This window comes from Danio aesculapii, chromosome 1, assembly GCF_903798145.1.
Source record: "Danio aesculapii chromosome 1, fDanAes4.1, whole genome shotgun sequence".
NCBI classification, from domain to species: Eukaryota; Metazoa; Chordata; class Actinopteri; order Cypriniformes; family Danionidae; genus Danio; species Danio aesculapii.
This window is the reverse complement of record NC_079435.1, coordinates 8,460,638-8,482,394: the sequence shown is the minus strand read 5'-3', so window position 1 is coordinate 8,482,394 and position 21,757 is coordinate 8,460,638. Positions and strand designations below refer to the sequence as shown.

General features: G+C 33.8%; 2 protein-coding genes across 2 annotated transcripts; both read right to left on the bottom strand.

Annotated features, from left to right (window-relative positions):
- Nucleotides 1-1,267: 1,267 nt before the first annotated feature.
- On the bottom strand, nucleotides 1,268-8,063 carry pld6 (phospholipase D family, member 6). Its single transcript, XM_056456496.1, has 4 exons — nucleotides 8,010-8,063; nucleotides 6,585-6,772; nucleotides 4,778-5,001; nucleotides 1,268-1,915 (listed from the first exon to the last, which is right to left on the bottom strand). The coding sequence occupies exons 1-4, from the start codon at nucleotides 8,025-8,027 to the stop codon at nucleotides 1,662-1,664; spliced, it is 684 nt and encodes a 227-aa protein (XP_056312471.1). The 5' UTR covers nucleotides 8,028-8,063; the 3' UTR covers nucleotides 1,268-1,661.
- Nucleotides 8,064-8,642: 579 nt separating this feature from the next.
- On the bottom strand, nucleotides 8,643-20,975 carry cnn1a (calponin 1, basic, smooth muscle, a). Its single transcript, XM_056456495.1, has 7 exons — nucleotides 20,893-20,975; nucleotides 19,450-19,571; nucleotides 17,677-17,743; nucleotides 17,032-17,169; nucleotides 15,204-15,320; nucleotides 13,261-13,407; nucleotides 8,643-12,795 (listed from the first exon to the last, which is right to left on the bottom strand). The coding sequence occupies exons 1-7, from the start codon at nucleotides 20,950-20,952 to the stop codon at nucleotides 12,583-12,585; spliced, it is 864 nt and encodes a 287-aa protein (XP_056312470.1). The 5' UTR covers nucleotides 20,953-20,975; the 3' UTR covers nucleotides 8,643-12,582.
- Between the last annotated feature and the right edge of the window lie 782 nt (nucleotides 20,976-21,757).

The following is a 21,757-nucleotide window of genomic DNA, read 5'->3' as shown; positions in this document are numbered from 1 at the left end:
CCACCATCAATCAAAAGCACATTATTGTACATTATTGTATTATATGCCAGGGGGTCACCAATCTCGGTCCTGGAGGGCCGGTGTCCCTGCAGGGTTTAGCTCCAACTTGCCTCAACACACCTGCCTGGGTGTTTCAAGCATACAAAGCTGCAGTAAAGCTGCGGTCACACTAGAGTATGATAATGTGAAATTCTGTTGTACGGGGCTACGAAAAGGGGCGTGATTGAACGAGTGATTGAACAATATTTAAAATTTCTGTCCAGAGAGGTCATGTTTTGATCCTCGAATGGTCTCATGCAGTCAGGTGATGCGATTTCACAGGTCAGAGTTCACGAAGCTTGAACTTTCCAACAAAGCGAACTGCTAAACCTGTCGCACGTGCTTGCGTTTCCGGTCTGGCGCATTCACGTGCGTATGAATGGAAAGCTGCGGTCACACTGCACTTTTCTCCCCATAGACTTCCATTCATACGCATCAAAATATACTTGTTTTATTCTGTAAATTACTAATGAAATGTTATAATTTTAAGAATAAAACAAAATAGTTATGATTAAATAACTAATGGTAAAAATAATAAGTAGTGGTTAGCACTGTCACCTCACAGCCAGAAGGTCGCTAGTTCGAGTCTCGGCTGGGCAAGCTGGCATTTCTGTGTGGAGTTTGCATGTTCTCCCCGTGTTCTAACCGAGTTTCCTCCGGGTGCTCCGGTTTCCCCCACAGTTCAAACACATGCACTCTAGGAGAATTGAATAAACTAAATTGGCCAGTGTATGAGTGTGTGCGCGTGTGAATAAGTGTGTATTCGTGTTTCCCAATACTGGGTTGCAGCTGAAAGGGCATCCGCTGCGTAAAACATATGATGGTTCATTCCGCTGTGGAGAACGCTGAAATAGAGACTAAGCCGAAGAAAAATGAATGAATATTTTCAAAATATTGTCATTAATACACACACGCACGCACACACACACACACACACACACACATACAAATGAACTATTTTATAATGAATATTTATATTATACAAGTATACAATCACATAAAAAATAAACAAGGGGAATCAACTATTGATAGGCTGCAGGTATTCAATACAAACCAGACACAAATCCATTAAATTACTATTTACATCAAAAACATCTGGTTGTATATAAAGTTTTAGTCTATCTATTTATTAAAATATAATAAACACAAAGACAACAGTAACACTAAATTCAGTAAATGAGAACGGCCATTTATGCTTTTTATATATTTATTTAACATATGGGTACATATATGTACAGAAATAAGCTTATCTAAAATCCACAAGTTACAAAAGGGGAACACAAAAGGCGAGCAGCCATTAGGAATTGAGCAACTAAAGGCACGGCTATAAACACACAGGCTTCAGCTTGCTTTACACACTAGGTAAGCAAAGACATGAATTAGCACAGCAGATGGGTATATTGTAACTAGTGCTTACTTAGATTACAGCACATCTTTAAAAAAAAAAACTAGAATTTTATAGAACTGAACAAATATTTCACTTTTCTCAAGTCCTAAAGTCAAAAAGGTGTTCAGATTGTCATGAAATTAAAATTATTCTAACTTCTAAAAGCTATTCAACATATGAAACAAACTCCTCCCTGATGAAACCTTTAGGACATAAACGTAAAGCCCCATGTACACTACTTCTTTATCTGACCGTTTTTGCTTTGGAGCTTGTGATTGACTGGATCGCTGGCCTCCCACAGCTTGAGAAACTCCTGCTGAAAGGGCCGCACGAGCTCCGGCTCCTCCGTAATGATCACATTCTCCTTGTTGCTCTGGACTGCGGTGAGTGTCCAGTTGAGGGAGCCGCTGATCAGCTTTCTGCCATCCACTAATGCAAACTTATGATGCATATGAACAGCCGAGCTCATCTCATGCCTCACACTGATGCCTGTGACAGAAGAGGTTGGGAAAAATATGCATTAGCTCCAAATCCACTTGCAAATTGACGACAGATGTGATGTATATGCAGTTGTTCAACCATCTATATGTAAGCCATAAAGAAGGAACACTATACTTAAAAAATAGGCTCATTTTACAACTCCCCTAGAGTTAATCAGTTGAGTTTTATCATATTTGAATCCATTCAGTGGACCTTTGCATCTGAAATAAGCACTTTTAGCGTAGCTTAGCATACATCATTGAATCGGATTAGACCATTAGCATCTTGCTCAAAAATGATCAAAGAGTTTTGATAATTTGTCTATTCAAAGCTTGCCACTTCTGTAGTTACATCATGTAGTAAGACGGACGGAAAATGAAAAGTTGCTATTTTTTAGACAGATATAAACAGGAAGTATTCTCTCATCCTGGCGTAATAATCAAAGAACTTTGCTGTTGTACCATGGCTGCAGCAGGCGCAATGATATTACGCAGCACCTAAAAATAGTCCCCATCTAGGTAACTTCTAACTTTAAATAGGAAAATTATCAAAACTCTTTAGTCATTTTTTGAGTGTGATGCTAATGGTCTAATCCGATTTAATGATTTATGCTAAGCTAAGCTAAAAGTGCTCCAGCCAGAACTGGAGATCGGCTGAATGGTTTAAAAATTTCTAAAACTCAAGTATTTAACCAGTCAAATGAGCCTGTTTCTAAAATAAGTGGAGTGTTCCTTTAAGTCTGTACTATTAATGCATCAGGACTTGTGTGGTTTTAGGAGTCTGCAGTAGTTGAATGCAATAGCTTGCAGGTATTAAAAAAGTGTGCTCTGAAATAATAAAAGTTGAGCCAGACTGAACATGTGCGAGGCATGCTGCTGTTGTAATATAGGTATGAACCATCACTGGCAGTAATTGTACAAGTTCTGACTATGAATCATTTCACAGTGCATACCACAGAGGTGTGAGGACAGGCCCATGCTGAATATAATGATGAGGTTGATATAATGATGTAGTAAAAAAAAGGTGGAAATATTAGAGAATTCAAACATTTTGGGCATTTACTTTGTTACTTTTACATAACTGTAAATATACTGAAATATATATGCAAACCTAAAAATATTTTAGATATTAAAATATTCCTTTTTTTTAAGTACAAGGGCTGAATATTACCATTATTTCTGTGATGTTTGTTGTCTATGTGGATGCACATCATACACATATATATAAAATATTTGTATACATTACTTATTTCATTTTCAATGTTTTAAATATTTTACATATGCTACAGAAATCCTGCATGAAGCCTATTTAAAACAATTACAATTAAATATACTTTTTAGAACTTTAGAAATAAAAATTATGTTTTCCACTTCAAGGCTAGTAAATATCACCAATATTGGGGATTTCTAGTCTGTGAATACAACTCATAAGATATACACTCACCGGCCACTTTATTAGGTACACCTGTTCAACTGGTCAATAACGCAAAAAAAAAAAATTTAATCAGCCAATCACATGGCAGCAACTCAATACATGTATGTCATGCATGTAGACATAGTCAATACGATCTGCTGCAGTTCAAACCGACCATCAGAATGGGGAAGAAAGGTGATTTTGAACTTGGCATGGTTGTTGGTGCCAGACTGGCTGGTCTGATTATTTCAGAAAATGTTGATCCACTGGGATTTTCACGCTCAACCATCTCTAGGGTTTACAGAGAATGGTCCGAAAAAGAGAAAATATCTAGTGAGCGGCAGTTCTGTGGGTGCAAATGCCTTGTTGATGCCAGAGATTAGAGGAGAATGGCCAGACTTGTTCCAGCAGATAGAAAGGCAACAATAACTCAAATAACCACTCGTTACAACCAAGGTTTGCAGAAGAGCATCTTTGAACACACAACACGTCCAACCTTGAGGCAGATGGGTTACAGCAGCAGAAGACCACACCGGGTGCCACTCCTGTCAGCTAAGAACAGGAAACTGAGGCTACAATTCGCACAGGCTCACCAAAATTGGACAACAGAAGATTGGAAAAATGTTGCCTGGTCTGAAGAGTCTCAATTTCTGGACATTCGGATGGCAGAGTCAGAATTTGGCATCAAAAACATGAAAGCATGGATCCATCCTGCCTTGTATCAACTGTTCAGGCTGGTGGTGTAATGGTGTGGAGAATATTTTCTTGGAACACTTTAGACCCATTAGTACCAATTGAGCATCGCGTCAACACTACAGTCTACCTGAGTATTGTTGCTGATCATGTCCATCCCATTATGACCACAGTGTACCCATCTGGCTACTTCCAGCAGGATAATGTGCCATGTCATAAAGCATGAATCATCTCAGACTGGTTTCTTGAACATGACAGTGAGTTCTCTGTACTCAAATGGCCTCCAGTCACCAGATCTCAATCCAATAGAGCACCTTTGGGATGTGGTGGAACAGGAGATTTGCATCATGGATGTGCAGCCGACTAATCTGCAGCAACTGTGTGATGCTATCATGTTGACATGAAGCAAAATCTCTGAGAAATATTTCCAGTACCTTGTTGAATCTATGCCACGAAGGATTAAGGCAGTTCTGAAGGCTAAAGCGGGCCCAATATGGTACTAGTAAGGTGTACCTAATAAAGTGGCCGGTGAGTGTATATATAAATGTTGTTAATATTGTATTACATTAAAGAAATCATCCTGCGTTGCATAAAGCCTACTCAACTACGACTCAACATTAGAGTTGATGGCTTCAGAAGGTTTGAAATATAGCCTCTTTATTTTTATAATGTTATTTTGGAATTATTGATTTAATTTCTGCAGACCATGGCAGAACATTCAGTGTCTCAAAACTCTAAAGTCACATTTAATGCAAGTACACACACCTGCCTTTCGAAGAGCACCGATCTGGGATCCAGTGATGGTCATGTAGTCTCTGTCTGTAACCACACGTACAACAACTCCCCGTTTGTGCAGCAGGAGAATCGCCCTGCTCATCTCCATATTGGAGAAAGAGAAAATACACATTTCCAGGGACGTACGTGCAGAGAGGAGATGCTCGAGGAGCCTGGAGAAGGACGTCTGAATGCCGTGAGGAAAGGGACAAGCGCTGACGGTGGAAAGAGAATTAAAGAAATGAGCTATGTTACACATTAGAGCAATTCCAGCATTATGGATGTGACATTTGCTGTAAAAATTTAAGACATAAATTCACAGAGAAAGTATACACTACCTGACAAAAGTTTTAGGAGAATCAAATAATAACTTAACTTCTAGTTGATCATTTGGCAACAGAAGTGGCATATATGAAAGGCAAAGGCCTTTAAATTATGCTTATTTTACAAAAATAAAATATGATCATGCCTTGATTTTTAATTATATAATTAGGACAGTAAGGTCTGACTTTGCTTAGACAAAAGTCTTGTCACTTAACAGAAATAATGTCCAGTAAAGAATCAAAAGTCATGGTGCAGCGGAAAATAAAATGAATATTGTGAATGACTCCCATGAGCTTGGAGGACTGCATCCACACATCTCTGCCATGACTCAAATCACTTATTAATAAAGTCATCTGGAATGGCAAAGAAAGCATTCTTGCAGGACTCCCAGAGTTCATCAAGATTCTTTGGATTCATCTTCAATACCTCCATCTTACCCCAGACATGTTCAATAATGTTCATGTCTGGTGACTGGGCTGGCCAATCCTGGAGCACCTTGACCTTCTTTGCTTTCAGGAACTTTGATGTGGAGGCTGAAGTATGAGAAGGAGTGCTATCCTGCTGAAGAATTTGCCCTCTACTGTGGTTTGTAATGTAATGGGCAGCACAAATGTCTTGATACCTCAGGCTGTTGATGTTGCCATCCACTCTGCAGATCTCTTTGGCATGCCCCCATACTGAATGTAACCCCAAACCATGATTTTTCCTTTACCAAACTGAACTGATTTCTATGAAAACCTTGGGTCCATGCGGATTCCAACAGGTTTTCTGCAGTATTTGTAATGATTGGGATGCAGTTCAACAGATGATTCATTGAAAAAAATAAAATAAAAAATAAAATAATTCGAACTTCTGCCACTTTTCCAAATGATCAACTAGAAATCAAGTTATTATTTGTTGCTCTTAACTGGGATTGACAACAAGACTTTTATCAGGTACTGTATGCTAATGTTAAACCGAAACACTTTCCAAAACAACTAACCACAGAGTTTTGGGATCAGAAAAATATTAATCTTTAAACAATTTTTAGATTATAGGAAAATAAACATGCATTATGGACGTGACCAAACAAGTTAGCGAGTTTACAGTCTACAACATACTTTGTAGAACTTCTGTGAATTAAACTGCACAATGCAAAATAAATAATGCTAATCAAATGATAAGAGTTAGCTCTCTATAGAAATAAAATGATTAATTTTATTTTATTTTACATTTCTACATTTATGAGGGAAAACCTCCCTGTTGTGGATGTGACAGATGGGAAATTGGCACTTTGGTAATTCAAACATAATTGTTTGAAATCATTGTCAGAGACATTTTAGAGTACTTTTACAATACTATACAATACAAGTCCAAGCAAACAACGTAGAAAGGGCTTCACTATTTTGGCAAAAAAAAAAAAAAACATTCCCAATGAAAGTTGACATTTGGTCAAATATGTATTAATTTGATTAGAAAAGGTTGACTGAAGTACCAGGGGAAGCTTCGGTGAGTTGTGAACAGGTGCTCGACGCAGACTTGAGGGGAAGGGAAGAAAAGCACTTCCTTTAAGGGCCCTCGAGAGTCTCTCAGACGGCGCGTCAGCCAGTTTAACCACTCCACACCCAGAACAAATGCCACAGTTCCCAGGCCCAACACTTTCATTAGCTCTTTAAATGACATCTGAGAACAGAGAGGAAAAACAATGCATTAGAACAATGATTTCTGTGTTAAATTACATTTTAGGAACAAACACATGTACATTTTAATTTACAATTTGATAAATTACCCCATAAACAGCAGTCAAGACAAGAATAGGTGTTGTTCATTGATTTGTGGGAAACTTTGATGAAAGATTTTGATCCACTTTAAATGTTGTCATCTGTAGTTAATGTAAACAGTCAGTCACAAATCTTAATCACTCGTTTCTGATTCTGGTCAGTAACAAAAATTGGAAATTGTTAATGCAAAATGACCGTTGTGTATTGTATCAGACAAACATTTTCATTCTTTAATTTTCACATTTCCATACTCGTACTTATTTATTTGGACCAAACTAAATCGGCCAAAATAAATTTTTAATTACACAATATTGTTAGGATGAGTGCACAAAGAGTTAAGTTTTATAAAATAATTGTAAGTGATTATAAATTTTCATGATAAATTTAGCAATTATGTTATGTAGCAGAAATCAACAAGGTTGTGGATTTCATATAAATGACAGAGTAATATATCAGGGTGTCTGCGGGTTTCTTCAAATCAAATTTAAGACTAGTAAGACACTTTTAAGACCATTATGAATTAAATTTTAGACTAATACTGGGCTAGACATGAAATATTTTTTCTAATGGACCGCTTACTTCTGTAAATAGTTTTTGTATTAATGGAAGATCATGCAAAGGTATGTGTTGCTTTAGTTTTCTTTCCCTGCTTAGTTAATTAATTTGGAGAATTTGCTGTAAAATGTCTAACAGCTATTGTGAATTGTATCACCCTGCAATAAAAAACTACTATAAATAATAATAACTATATACAATATGTATATAAAGTCTTGAGATGGATTATTGGTGATTGGGTGCCTTTTTACTTGGACATAAGGAAATTAAGACCTGTTTAAAACGATTTAACACCTACAACACAATATTTCAGTGAATTTAATACTTTTTAAGGCCTAAAATTTTGTTTTAGAAATTAAAGACATTTTAAGACACCGCGGACACCCTATAATCTAAGTATAACACCGTCTTAAATGTTAAGCTGAAGCTAGCTGTTAGCCTAAATTTAAGTTTTTCTTTCTTCATCCTCTCAGAAACGCGACAATAAATTGAATAACTAAAGTACATTTTTGTCATTCGTCAAGGTACTAACTTGTCAAAAAAACGTTCCAAAGGTACATGTGATTTTTATGTTGATAAAATACCTGTTTGAACACGTCCATCGAGATGACAATTAAAATCACATGCCGTTCACTCGGTTTCGAACGAACGAATCATTCTTGTGATTTGATTCTAATGAATCGATTGAACAAATTGACAAAACGAACTAACTCACGGATCCAAACTGGAGATGGATTAAACCAGATTTTCAAGCAATTTACATACACGCTTCGTCTAAGCATATCGGATTTATCTTTATACTAATCAGAAATAAGAAAACAGACTAAAATAGAGGCATTTTGAGTGAAGGAAGAGGTTTGTGTACCACAGTTTAGCAAGCCACAATATGCTATTTTTCGTAAATTCAAATTATTTTTAGTCTACTTAAGTTCTTTGTTATTTTAGTAGAACTTATACCGCCATAAATAGCAAATATAAAACAAATATTAAAAATGCTCATGTGCTTAGAAGTGTTTTTAACACGACGAGCTACAACGGGGAATCATGAACTGATGTTGTTGCGTCAAGACGTAAATGATTCACTGAATCGGACTCTCTAAAAGTACTCGGAATAAAAACTGGCTTCTTCATTTGCACTCAATGGTGTGTGTGTGTATGTCTCCCCCTACTCGTGAACATTTGTGACACAACCAGTCATTGGACACAACACAACAGACTCAATACCAGAGGACAGACCAGTGTTTATTAATAAAAGATATGTTTTACATTCAGAATGCAGTAGGTAGCCTACAGCTTTACAGAAGTCAGAAGACAATAGTCAAATAGTGCCATGCTGCTCTTGGATATGATATCATTTGAACATGTACTATGACAATTTTAGTGTATTCTTGGATGAACTCTGTGATAGAACAATGCCATTGCCCAATGGAATCATTTAACATATTGTGAAAGGGATAGTTTACATAAAAATGAAAAATCTGTCAATTGATTTGCCTTGACTTAGATTTCTGTTTTCTGTCAAAAGAAGATATTTCGTAAAATGTTGGAAACCATTTACTTCCATAGTAATTGTTTTTCCTATAGATGTCAATAGTTTACAGCATTCTTCAAAATATCTTCTTTTTTTCTTATGCAAAACAACTTCAACTAGTTTGTAACAAGTAAAGGCTAAGTAAATTACAGATTTTTTTGTTCTTTTTTTAATTAGTCAACTATCCCTTTAGGCTCTAAATTAACATTGTCCATACTGTTTTACATAATAAAAATACTACTAATAATAACAATGAAATATTGAACTTACCAAGGAAGTGCCATTTGTTTTTAGCTTTTTTTGTGACATAAAAATTATTATATATTTATGCAAGCTGGCAAGAAATATTATAGCTGATGAAACAGTATGTTATTGATGTGAGGAATAAAAACATACTGTATGCAAGCAAGACCGAAAAGATCAGAAGTCTGAACATGCTCAAATGCTTTCATTCTTTACCTCAACATTACTTAGCATAGATGTCAACATCCATCTTACATTGCCCAAGTTCTGTATAATCTGACCATCTGTTTCTGAGCAATTAAACTACATGTTGCTGAATGACCATAAAGAATACAATGTCATAAATGGACAACTGGACCAAACTTCATAACAGTAACAAAACAATTTAATGCTTTTAGCACCTTTGTATTGAGCTGTTCATTCAATTGTCTGATTCAGTAGATTCTGATATTTAACCCCAATTATATCAAAGTTTGAGAAATCTAAAAAAGGCAAAAAGTTAACATTATATAAGGCAAACTATGACTGATCCACAACAAAGCACCAATCTGTAGTTCAGAAGATTTCATGTGGTAGACCTGGGGTGTCAAACTCAGCTCCTGGAAGGCTGCAGACCAGCAGTTTAGTTCCAACTCTACTCCAACACACTTACCTGTAGGTTTAAAACAAACCTGAAGGACTAAATTAGTTCAAGCAGGTGTGTTTAATCAGGGTTGGAACTAAACTGTGCAGATCTACGGTCCTCTAGAAGCTGAGTTTAACCTGATCACAGAGCAGCTTGGGTTTTTCTAAACATTTTTTACTGGTATAGAATGTCACTTGTTTATACTGTGGGACTATTAAAAGCTTGATTCGGATTGGTTGATGAACATTCTAACGTATTCTATTATTTTCATGGAACCACACTTCTAAAGTAGTTTCAGCAGCTTTTGAATTGCATTGCAGTTCCATATCACTACGCTGAATGATTTCACATCTACAACAGTCAAAAATAGCTATTGGGGAAAGTTACTTTTGGAAGTAATGCATTACAATATTGAGTTACTCTCCTAAAATGTAACTAGTTGCATTCCTTAATTACTTTTTATGGTAGGTAATGCGTTACGTTACTTTTGAGTTACTTTTGAATTACTTATTCTTACTGGGACTTGATCTCTTTCAGGACTTTCCATTTTATTTTTGTTCAATTCTTTATTAGAAAAGCTCTGCAATTAACAACACAATCGTATAATCTTCATTGACCCTTAAAAAACACATCACAAAACTAATAATTTAGGATAATGTTATCTTCTGAGAACTTCCTGAGCTCTATACATGCCGTATATACAGATTACTGTAAGTTTAAAGCAATGTGTTAGCTACTTTTGTACTTTTTGTCTTATTAGTTAAGTAAAATCAACGTCCATTGAGATCATTCTCGTTCCCTTTTCTTTGATGCATTAAAAATAATGAGAATACTTCCGTCGCAGAAACTGACTGCCATCTTCGTTTCTGTTGTTTGTGAGCAAATTCTCTAATTGCGTGCGGAATTCAACGTGACTATGTTTATTTTAATTCAGCAATTTATTTCGTAACGCTTTATTTTGATGGTCCATTTGAGTATTAATAGACTGTCTGCTTAATATCTGCTGATATTGCTCCTTCAACAGACTATAAGAAACTTTGCAAGTACATGTCTACTTACACTAACCCCAACCTAACAGTCTATTTATAATCTAATGAGAATTAGTTGGCATGTAGACGTAATGTAACTTAAATTCAACAAACAGACCATCAAAATAACAATGTGACCATTTATTTTTTAAAGCTAATTCGTTAAAAGTAATTCATTACTTTACTCATCACTTACAAAGGTAATATTACTTAACTCGCGTTACTTGTGATACATTACCACCAACACTGAAAATATAAATAATACACATAAACATGATCATGCTGTCATTTAGTTTAGCTGGTCCGGGATCAGGAGAAAGGGACACTATCTATACACGGTAAAAAAAAATAGCCGTTTTTCCATATTTAGTGATTTATGTTTTTATTTTTCCTAAATTATTTATGCTTTTAAATTTCATTATGGGAGCTTGATCTTTCTTCCAACAACTTTTAACACTGAAAAGTTAAAAAAAAGTGACTTTTATGAACATTTTTAATAGTTTAAAGTGATAAATCGTCTGGGTTGGTGTTGTATATTCGGCTACAAAACCTTGTAATGAACTGGGAGTACATTTCTGCTATTTTACAGACTTATTTCTTTCTATATTATTTCTTATTCATTATAATATTTCAAACTACTAAAACATCAACAAAAGTCACTTTGTTAAACTGTAGAGTTGAATTTTTAACATAAAAAGTTGACAGAGCAGAGATTAACATCCCATAATGCAATTCACAACCACAAATAAATGGAAAACATTTGTGAAGCACAAAAATATGCAAACTGTAAATGAACAGATGCAGATTACAGTGCAGACTCTCTGGCTTTAAAAAAATCCACTCCGAGCTCTACGAAAATTACACCGCTCCACTCTTTGCTCTGTTCACATAGTCTGTTTATTCGCCGATATTATGAAGAATCTTGGTAACCTGTAACCATTGACTTCCATAGTATTTATTTTTCCTACTATGGATGAACATTCTTCAAAATATCTACTTTTGGGTTCAAAAGTAAGTAAGGTGCCTGAAAAACAGTATCTTTAGGTGCGGAAACCATAGTATAAGCAGAATAATTGACTCCTGTCTGTTGAATTATTAGAATATAACGTACACTAATGCACATATTACTCTAACAACTCAACGGCCCGCCATCAACTATTCCTTACACATAAACATGATCATGCTGTCATTTAGGTAGCTGGTCTGGGATCAGGAGAAAGGGACACCATCTACAGAGTAAAAAAATCCTTAAATTAGCAGTTTTCCATATTTTGTGATTTAGGTTTTTATTTTTCCCCATTTATTTTTGTATTTAAATTGCATTATGGGAGCTTGATCTTTCTTCCAACAACTTTTAACACTGAAAAGTTTGAAAAAGTGACTTTATGAACACTTTTATTAATTTAAAGTGATATATCGTCTGGGTTGGTGTTGTATATTTGGCTACAAAACCTTGTAATGAACTGCCAGTCTGCTATTTTACAGACTTATTTCTTTCTATATTATTACTTATTCATTATATTATTTCAAACTACTAAAACATCAACAAAAGTCACTTTGTTAAAGTGTAGAGTTGAATTTTCAACATCAAAAATCGACAGAGCAGAGATTAACATCCCATAATGCAATTCACAATTATAAATAAACACGTGTGAATCCCAAAATATGGAAACTGTCAATTAACAGATATTATTGAGTGTACCAATGCTGAATACCAGAGTGTACGTGTATTAAACATTAAGATTGATGCCATCTTGCTCATTAGCCTTGACACAGTATTTGCGGTCATACACTAGACGTGCGCCTCCCATTGGAGTGAGGCCGCTCTGGGACGGGACTTTATTGGTTCCCATCTGCAGAGACACTGTTGTGGTGTCCAGCGGATCCAGATTGACGTTCTTCTCAGTCACCTGCCTCGCCGTGCCAAGAGCAAACATGCCAGCCTGTGAAAAAGTTAGTCCACCCTATTAAACTACACTTTTTTTTTTATTTCTGGACATAAAAAATAATATTTGGCAGTAGGGCTGTGTAATATGACGATATCTATCATATGGACAAAGTAAAAGGTCTATCAATTCACCATCTCATACTCTATGGATGAGAGAAGTTTCATCTTATGTTCCTGCTGAAAAAAATTTAATCCAAAAAAACCCAACAACAATAGTAAGAAATGTACTGTTAAATAGTAAAATAAATAAATAGTACAAATTAAATAGTACTAAATAGTAAGAGCTTATAACTTCCTTTTTCAAGTGATTAGTAGTGAGTTAATAGTCTGATTATGTATTTTACAACCTAAGTAATCACAATATAAATCACTACTTTTTCCAGTTATGAGTGTTTGTATAATAATAGAGGAAAATGGTGTTAATCACAGTGATTTTGGCAATAATGCAGCGTGTTCTCACCATGCTGGCACATTTGTTGGTGCCCATTTGCAGGTTTATGGTGGATCGATCCGCTGGTTTCTCCATGCCAATTTTCGGTTCATAAAGATGGCGTCTGGTCCCGTAGGAGGTCATGCCCTTTTGGCTGGCAAATTTATTGGAGCCCATCTGTGAAATTAGATTAAATTTTATGTGGATAAGTTTGTGAATGTACAGTTCAACTCAGAATTATTAGCCCCCCTGAATTATAAGCCCCCTGTTTATCTTTTTCCCCAATTTCTGTTTAACGGAGAGAAGATTTTTTTCAGCACATTTCTAAACATAATAGTTTAATAACTCATTTATAATAACTGATTTATTTTATCTTTGTCATGATGACAGTAAATAATATTTGACTAGATATTTTTCAAGACACTTCTATACAGCTTAAAGTGACATTTAAAGGCTTAACTAGGTTAATTAGGCTAACTAGGCATGTTAGGGTAATTAGGCAAGTTATTGTATAACGATGGTTTGTTCTGTAGACTATCGAAAAAATATATTGCTCAAAGGGGCTAATAATATTGACCTTAAAATGGTTCTTAAAAAATTAAAAACTGCTTTTATTCTAGTCAAAATAAAACAAATAAGATTTTCTCCAGAAGAAAAAATATTATCAGACATACTGTGAAAATTTCCTTGCTTTGTTAAACATCATTTGGAAAATATTTAAAAAATAAAATAAAAAAAATTAAAGTAAATAAATAATAATAAATAAAATAATAAAACACCCAGTGCATCCAACACTATGGTCAATTTAGCTTACCCAATTCACCTATAGCGCATGTCTTTGGACTGTGGGGGAAACCGGAGCACCCGGAGGAAACCCACGCTTACACAGGGAGAACATGCAAACTCCACACAGAAATGCCAACTGACCCAGCCAAGGCTTCAACCAGCGACCTTCTTTCTGTGAGGCGACAGTGCTACCCACTGTACCACAGTGCTGCCCACATATAAAATAAAATAAAAAATTTGATTAAACAAACAAAAAAGCATCTTATAATTATTGATCAATATAAAGTTGAATAAGTAAATTTCAAATAAATCATGTGCAATTTTCTTTAATTAAATTAATATGCATAAATAAATCAAAATAAAAATATTAAAATCAATGATAAACGTGAAATAAATAAGTAAACTAATTTGTAATAAAGAAATACATTATTATAAAGAGTGTGTTATATTTTAACATAAATCTAAATATTTCCAAGTAATATTTTAGATCCATTTATAATTCAAATAATAAACTCTGCCTTTAACATGAGTCTCTGTCCTGAACTATTGTACTTAGGCATGGGCCCGTATAATATGATATGATATGATATGATATGATATGATATGATATGATATGATATGATATGATATGATATGATATGATATGATATGATATGATATGATATGATATGATATGATTTGATATGATATGATATGATATGATATGATATGATATGATATGATATGATATGATATGATGACCTTGGATAAAAATTTCACGCTATTGTGATTACTGCTCTAAAATATATCTTATTTTTAAATGTCTGGGTAAAAAACTTAAACTTTTTTCCCCTTTGAACACAATATATTTTATTTTGAGAAACTTTTAAAATATTTATGAGCAGTAAACATGTCAGGCTAGACTAATGAAAGACTTCTGCTTTCCATTAGTTTCAAAAAACACAGATTTATTTACAATTTAAAATGGCATCTTTAGATATCTTTTTTATACCATAGGAACAGTATAGCAGACATTTTAAAACCTTGACTTTTCCAAACCACGGTATACCTTAAAAACATCCCATATATCACCCCATGCCTAATTGTACTATGTAGTATTCCACACAACTGCATGTTATGTTTCTTTCACCACTGAATATTTCCTCTTTTGCACTCATGCATCAAATGTTAAGTGTCTGTCATGTGACCTGCTGGCTGATGATGGATTTCCCTGCTTTCATCTTGTCAGGGTTGAATTTCCTCTGCTTTTTTGCTGCGTACTTCACACCGATGTCACTTTTTGTGTAGAAGCCTTTAGTCTTGGCCTGTGTGTTGAGAAGAAGACATCATTTTATACACTTATGATTTGCTGTAGTCTACAGTTAAATGATTAGCCCCCCTGCATATTTTTCCCCAATTTCTGAACACATTTCTAAACATAATAGTTTTAATAACTCATTTCTAATAACTGATTTCTTTTATCTTTGTCATGACGACAGTAAATAATATTTTACTAGATATTTTTCAAGATACTAGTATTCAGCTTAAAGTGACATTTAAAGGCTTAACTAGGTTAATTAGGCACGTTAGAGTAATTAGGCAAGTCATTGTATAATGATGGTTTGTTCTGTAGACTATCAAAAAATATTGCTTAAGGGGGCTAATAATATTGAACATAAAAACTGCTTTTATTCTAGCCAAAAAAGCAAAAAACAAATAAGACTTTCTCCAGAAGAAAAAATATTATTGAAAATACTGTGGAAAAAAATCCTTGCTCTGTTAAACATCATTTGGGAAATATTTAAAAAACAGAAAAAAAATAATTCACAGGAGGGCAAATAATTCTGACTTAAACTGTATTTACAGTATTGTGTATCGTTATTAATGGCTCAACGGATCACGAATCTCATGGTTTGGATCACATGATGGTTTTTTAATCACGGATCGGACCATTTTTTGGATCAGCCAATAAGTGGAGGAGACAAATGTAATTTGCTTTCCATTTATTACAAAAAACAGTACTGCAAGACACTTTGGGTTTTAACAAACAGAACAAACAGAGCTTTAATAATTAAAAATAAAACCAAGAAATAATCAGCTGAATAAAAATAAATAGTAAAATATTCAGTACTGTAAAAAATTCACTGTTACCACTGTTGCTGATAACACTAAATCTAACATGATTTGTACAACCCAGATTCTTTTTCAATAAATAATTCAGTTATTCACTCATAAAACTTTGATTCATTGCTAGATTGGGAGAATTATTCAGTTATTTCACTGTTTGTGACTCCATAACTTACTCAAAAGACTAAAGACAAAATCTAATTCATGATTTTTGCATTTTTCAAACACAGATTTGAATGCAGCGATTCAAAGGATTAATAAACATGCAAATCACCATCATTTATAATTCATGTTGCATTGGTGTTAAGATCCTGATCATTTAATGTTTAATCGTGCAGCTTACACTGAATGCATTAATGGAGGCTAAACAAGTAGTGACAGAAAACCCCTTTAATGACCTAAGAAACCCAACACATCCTGAATAACCCACCACAACTTCATTCGTCATCATTATATTTTACAGGAAAGCCTAAATGCTTTCATACATGTGATTTGAATGACGCAAGAGGCGATCTCTCTGTGATCATTACAAATTTAAGATTAAATTACAAGAAAACATTTTTATTAATCCACTGGTCTTGTGTGTTCCGAACCATTGGTTGTGATCCATACGAATCAACGGTCCATTACACCCCGAATCGTTACTGTAAAATATACAGTAATTAAAAAAAATTTTGCTGGATCAACTGAATCAACACAAATCTTGATGGTTTTTTGGGACAACTTAATTTAATGTTGAATCCACTTAAATTTGCAAAAACAATTACGTTGACTTAATCGATTTGTGTTGGGACAACAGTTGTGTGGAACCCAGCATTTTTACAGTGGTATTACAGTTAAATACTGTGTGTAATGTACAAAAATTGTTATGAGTGCTACATATCACAGAGTTTTCTCATAATTTCTCACCAGTCCAGCCAAGGCGACGAGGGTGCACTGAACCTGAGTGTGGTTCATGTCCTCAAAAAGATCATTGGCCTCAAAAATATCATGTGGTTTCAGTCCGTATTCACCAATGGCTCTCACAAAGTGAGTGATATTTTCCAACTAAGAGAGACACAAACACAGGATAGGGATGTAGTTGTCATATATATATATATTTCTAGTTGGCAGAAAATACCGTGTTTGTAGATCTTTTAAACACAGACTTAAGCTAATGAGGTAAAACAGCCCATTCGTTAGATGCGTTTGACTCTTGTGTTGAATTCCTGGTTAAAGCCTAATTGCGTGTTTCTTTAATCTTCTGTAATTATTTGGGCTTTAAATCAATAACCACTTTGACGGTGCCAAAAATAACCAGACTGCTTCTCAGGTAGTAAATCAGTTTTTGGGCTTCATTTTAACGCTAAAAGCTCAATTCTCTGCGCTCATCATACATTCTCAGCATTTCTTTGAGCTAAACAGCAAATACCTGTTATTCTCAAGCATGCAATACATGCGTTAATGGCTTTAGAGAACATCAGCTGCAGCAAGTATGTGGCTCATAGTTTCCATTTTAGAACCTGAAAGCTCTTTAAACAGAATGTGATGTCTAAGTTCAAACATTATATCTACCTTGTGCCAGTTTAGGATTGAATGATTGACCTTTGGGACGGATCCGGGTTGCAGTTTGTTGATCAGCCTGTAGTGGAGGAACACCATATAAGGGCAATTAGAGCAAGCTGGAAAAACTTGTGTGTTGGGTTTTGTGTTAGCTTACTTTGCTTACTATTTGTGGATATCAGTGGACCCCAAAAGCTGTCATAGAGGTTTTCATTGATATTTGGTTTGTTAGGAAAGGACATTTTTTGGCTAAGATACAAATAAGTGAATCTAGATAAAAAAAAAATCAAAATATTAAGAGAATGGCCTTTAAAGTTTATAAAAATTAAGTACTTAGAAATGGATATTACTAATCCTAAATTGAGTTTTTACACATATATATATATATATATACATTTAGACTTTACACACCTGAAACTTGTTTATAGCACTTGTTCACTGCTGCTCTTATAGTTGTGTAAATTGCTTCCTTGTCCTCATTTGTAAGTCGCTTTGGATAAAAGCGTCTGCTAAATGACTAAATGTAAATATATATATATATATATATATATATATATATATATATATATATATATATATATATATATATATATATATATATATATATATATACACACACAGTAGGAAATTTACTAAATATTTGGCTGAGATACAACTAAATGAAAATGTGGCATCTGAGGTTTCAATAAATAAATAAAGAAATAAAGAAATAAAGAAAGAAAGAAAAACATTGAGAAAATTGCTGTTAATGTTTATAAATATTCATAAAAGTTCTTAACAATGCATATTGCTAATCCAAAACTAAGCTTTTTTTATATATTTACAAGAGAAAATGTACTAAATATTTGGCCGAGATACAGCTGAATGAAAATGTGGCATCTGATAATTAAAAAAAAAGGTATTTAAAAAACCGCCTTCAAAGTTTATATAAATTAAGTTCTTAGAAATGCATATTACGAATCCAAAATTACTTTTTTTTTTTACATTTAATATAGGAAATGTACTACAACATATTTGGTCAATATAGAACAAAATGAAATTGTCTGAATCTGAATTGTAAAAAAAAAAAAAAAAAAAAATTGGGAAAGTCACCTTTAAAGTTTATAACAACTACATTTAAAAGGCATATTACTTATCCAGAATTGAGTTTTTAAATATATTTATGGCAGGACATTTACAAAATATTAAAATGTGGCATCTGAGGGTTAAATAAAAAATAAATAAGTACATAAAAATATTGACAAAATCGCCTTCAAAGTTTATATAAATTAAGTTCTTTGAAATGCATTTACAGTAGGAACTTTAATAAATATTTGGCAGAGATACAACTTAATGAAAATGTGCAATCTGAGGGTTTAAAAAATAAATTTATTTTTAAATTATTTTTAAATAATAAGTTCATAGAAATGCAAATTACTAATCCAAAACTGAGTTGTTATATATTTATGGTAGGAAATTGAGTAAATATATGGCAGAAAATTTCAACAGTATCTGGATGCAGCCTTTATGATGCAAGCTGAGATTGCATCACTCAGCGATGCAATGTCAGACACAATGCACTCAATGGAGCGGGTAGGGTTTGGGGTGGGGTTATATTGAGAACATTGATGTTACAATTAATAAAATTAAGAATCCAAAATTGAGTTTTTTTTTATTCACTGTAAGACTTTTATGATCATTACTTAATATTCCAATGATTTTTTGGCATAAAATTAAAATCTATAATTTTGACTCATGCACTGTATTTTTGTCTTTTAGGGTTATTATTAAATTAGGGTTACTCACTCGCACAGAATCACACCGTCCTTCAGCCCCGCCATGAAGTTATCAGCAAGTGTTCGTCCAGTGACCTCCTGGACCCACATCCTCAGGTCCTCCTCTGTCTGAGGGTCATATTTCTGTGCCAGCTGTCATATGAAGTCATATGATTTTTTTTAATTGCTTCATAATAACTTTATACTTATAGAAATGCAAGTTCCTAAAAGTAATAATAATCATAATATAACATAATATAACATTCATTCATTTATTTTTCTTCAGCTTCATCAGGGGTCGCCACAGCGGAATGAACCGCCAACTTATCCAGCATATGGTTTACACAGCGAATCCCCTTCCAGCCACAACCTAGTACTGGGAAACACCAATACACACTCATTCACACACACACTCATACACTATGGCCAATTTAGTTTATCCAATTCACCTATAGCGCATGTGTTTGGACTGTGGGGGAAACCAGAGCACCCGGAGAAAACCCACGCCAACACGGGGAGAACATGCAAACTGCACACAGAAATGCCAACTGGCCTAGCCGGGACAGCAACAGACGACAGCGCTAACCCCTGAGCCACTGTGTCGTCTATAATATAACAATATAACATTAATTATACATTAATTAAATATATAATATCATATTCATAATCATTAATACAAATTCTTATTTTTAGATCAAGTTAATAATAATAATAATTAGATATATTATATTACATATATAAATTAATGACATTTTTAATAATTATTGATATTAATAAAACAATTGATAAAATAATTAATTTTGATAATGATGATGATGATGATGATGATGACATCATAATAATAACATTCAATGTGATGATAACATCATCATTATTATATATTAATAATAATAATAATAATAATAATAATAATAATAATAATAATAATAATAATAATAATAATAATAATAATAATAATAATAAGATGTTATTATCACATTTAGTGTTTCACATCAGCTTCTATACATTTTTTTATTTTTGGGTTATGTTGGTTTCTGACAATTTGTTAGCACAGTAGAAAGTATGCTTAAATATATATTAAAAAATCATTTCTTTTCCATTTTGTCCTGAGAAACATATAAGCTTACTATTTTTAATACTTTCAATACAAAATAAGATCATTAAATAAAGTTATTGAACAGAAACATTTAATGTATTGATCAAGGAAACATTAAAAACATATTTAGAAGCACTTGCATATGCCCTTTATTTCCTGCACCCCGAAGTAAAAACAGCATATTAGCTTCTTCAAATACTATGTTGATATTTTTATTATTTTGTAATATCTTATTAAATAAATAAATTATTTAAACTGGCACAATAAATATTATGTTGGCATCCGACAACACCATATCATACAAATCACCAGTTTAGATCAGGATTATCATTGCATGCTTTGCAAGTGCATTGTATTTGTATGGTAAACTGCACTTACCTTATTCCTGACATCAGCAGAGAGTCCGAATGTGGGTCCTTTGCTGAACGGGGCGCTCATGGTCTCCCTTAGACTTGAGTGCTGTGATGCAGGAGTTTTCCTCTCACATCCTCTCCATCTTTTAAATGCCCCTCTGTCCTCTACACGCCTGCTTCTCATTGGTTGAAGCCTCATGAGCGACTGACCAATAGTGAACATGAATGTACCGCTGGCATGAGTTCTCCTGAATGAATTGTTTAAGGGAGAGTTCACTCAAAAATGTATATTTCCTCTGCAAGTGGGTCTAAACTTTTAAGAGTTTCTTTTAATCTGTCGAACACAAAACAAGATGTTCCGAAGACTGTTTAGCCTTTGATAAACCTTCCAGTGGGCACCTAAAACAACATAAATAAAGTGAACCAATTTGATGACAATTGACTACCTTAATGATCTAACATTGGTATTAAAAAATATGTGAACAATTTTGGAAAAATTCCATTGACATTATTCCAAATAGCCATTATTAAACATCCCGGTAAACACCTAAAATGATATCAAAAACAACAAAAACAAACAATAAAATGTTAAGTTGCAACCCAATTGGATGTCAGTTGATTACGTTGATACCAAAACAACATCAAATTAACATCTAACATTGGCGTCATTTTTTTTTCATGTTTCTTGACGTTTCTTAGATAGTTTACATGCATCATAAGTTTACAAAATTCAGTGTAAATGTGTAATTGAGGCTTTTACATGAATAAAACCTTTCTTTTATTAGCTATAATACATTCTGTGATGTTATTTTGGTGGTCAAAAAGGCATCAATGAGTGGATGTTAAACAGACGTCAAGGTTTTGACACCAAATCGATTGGCTTTTTTGAC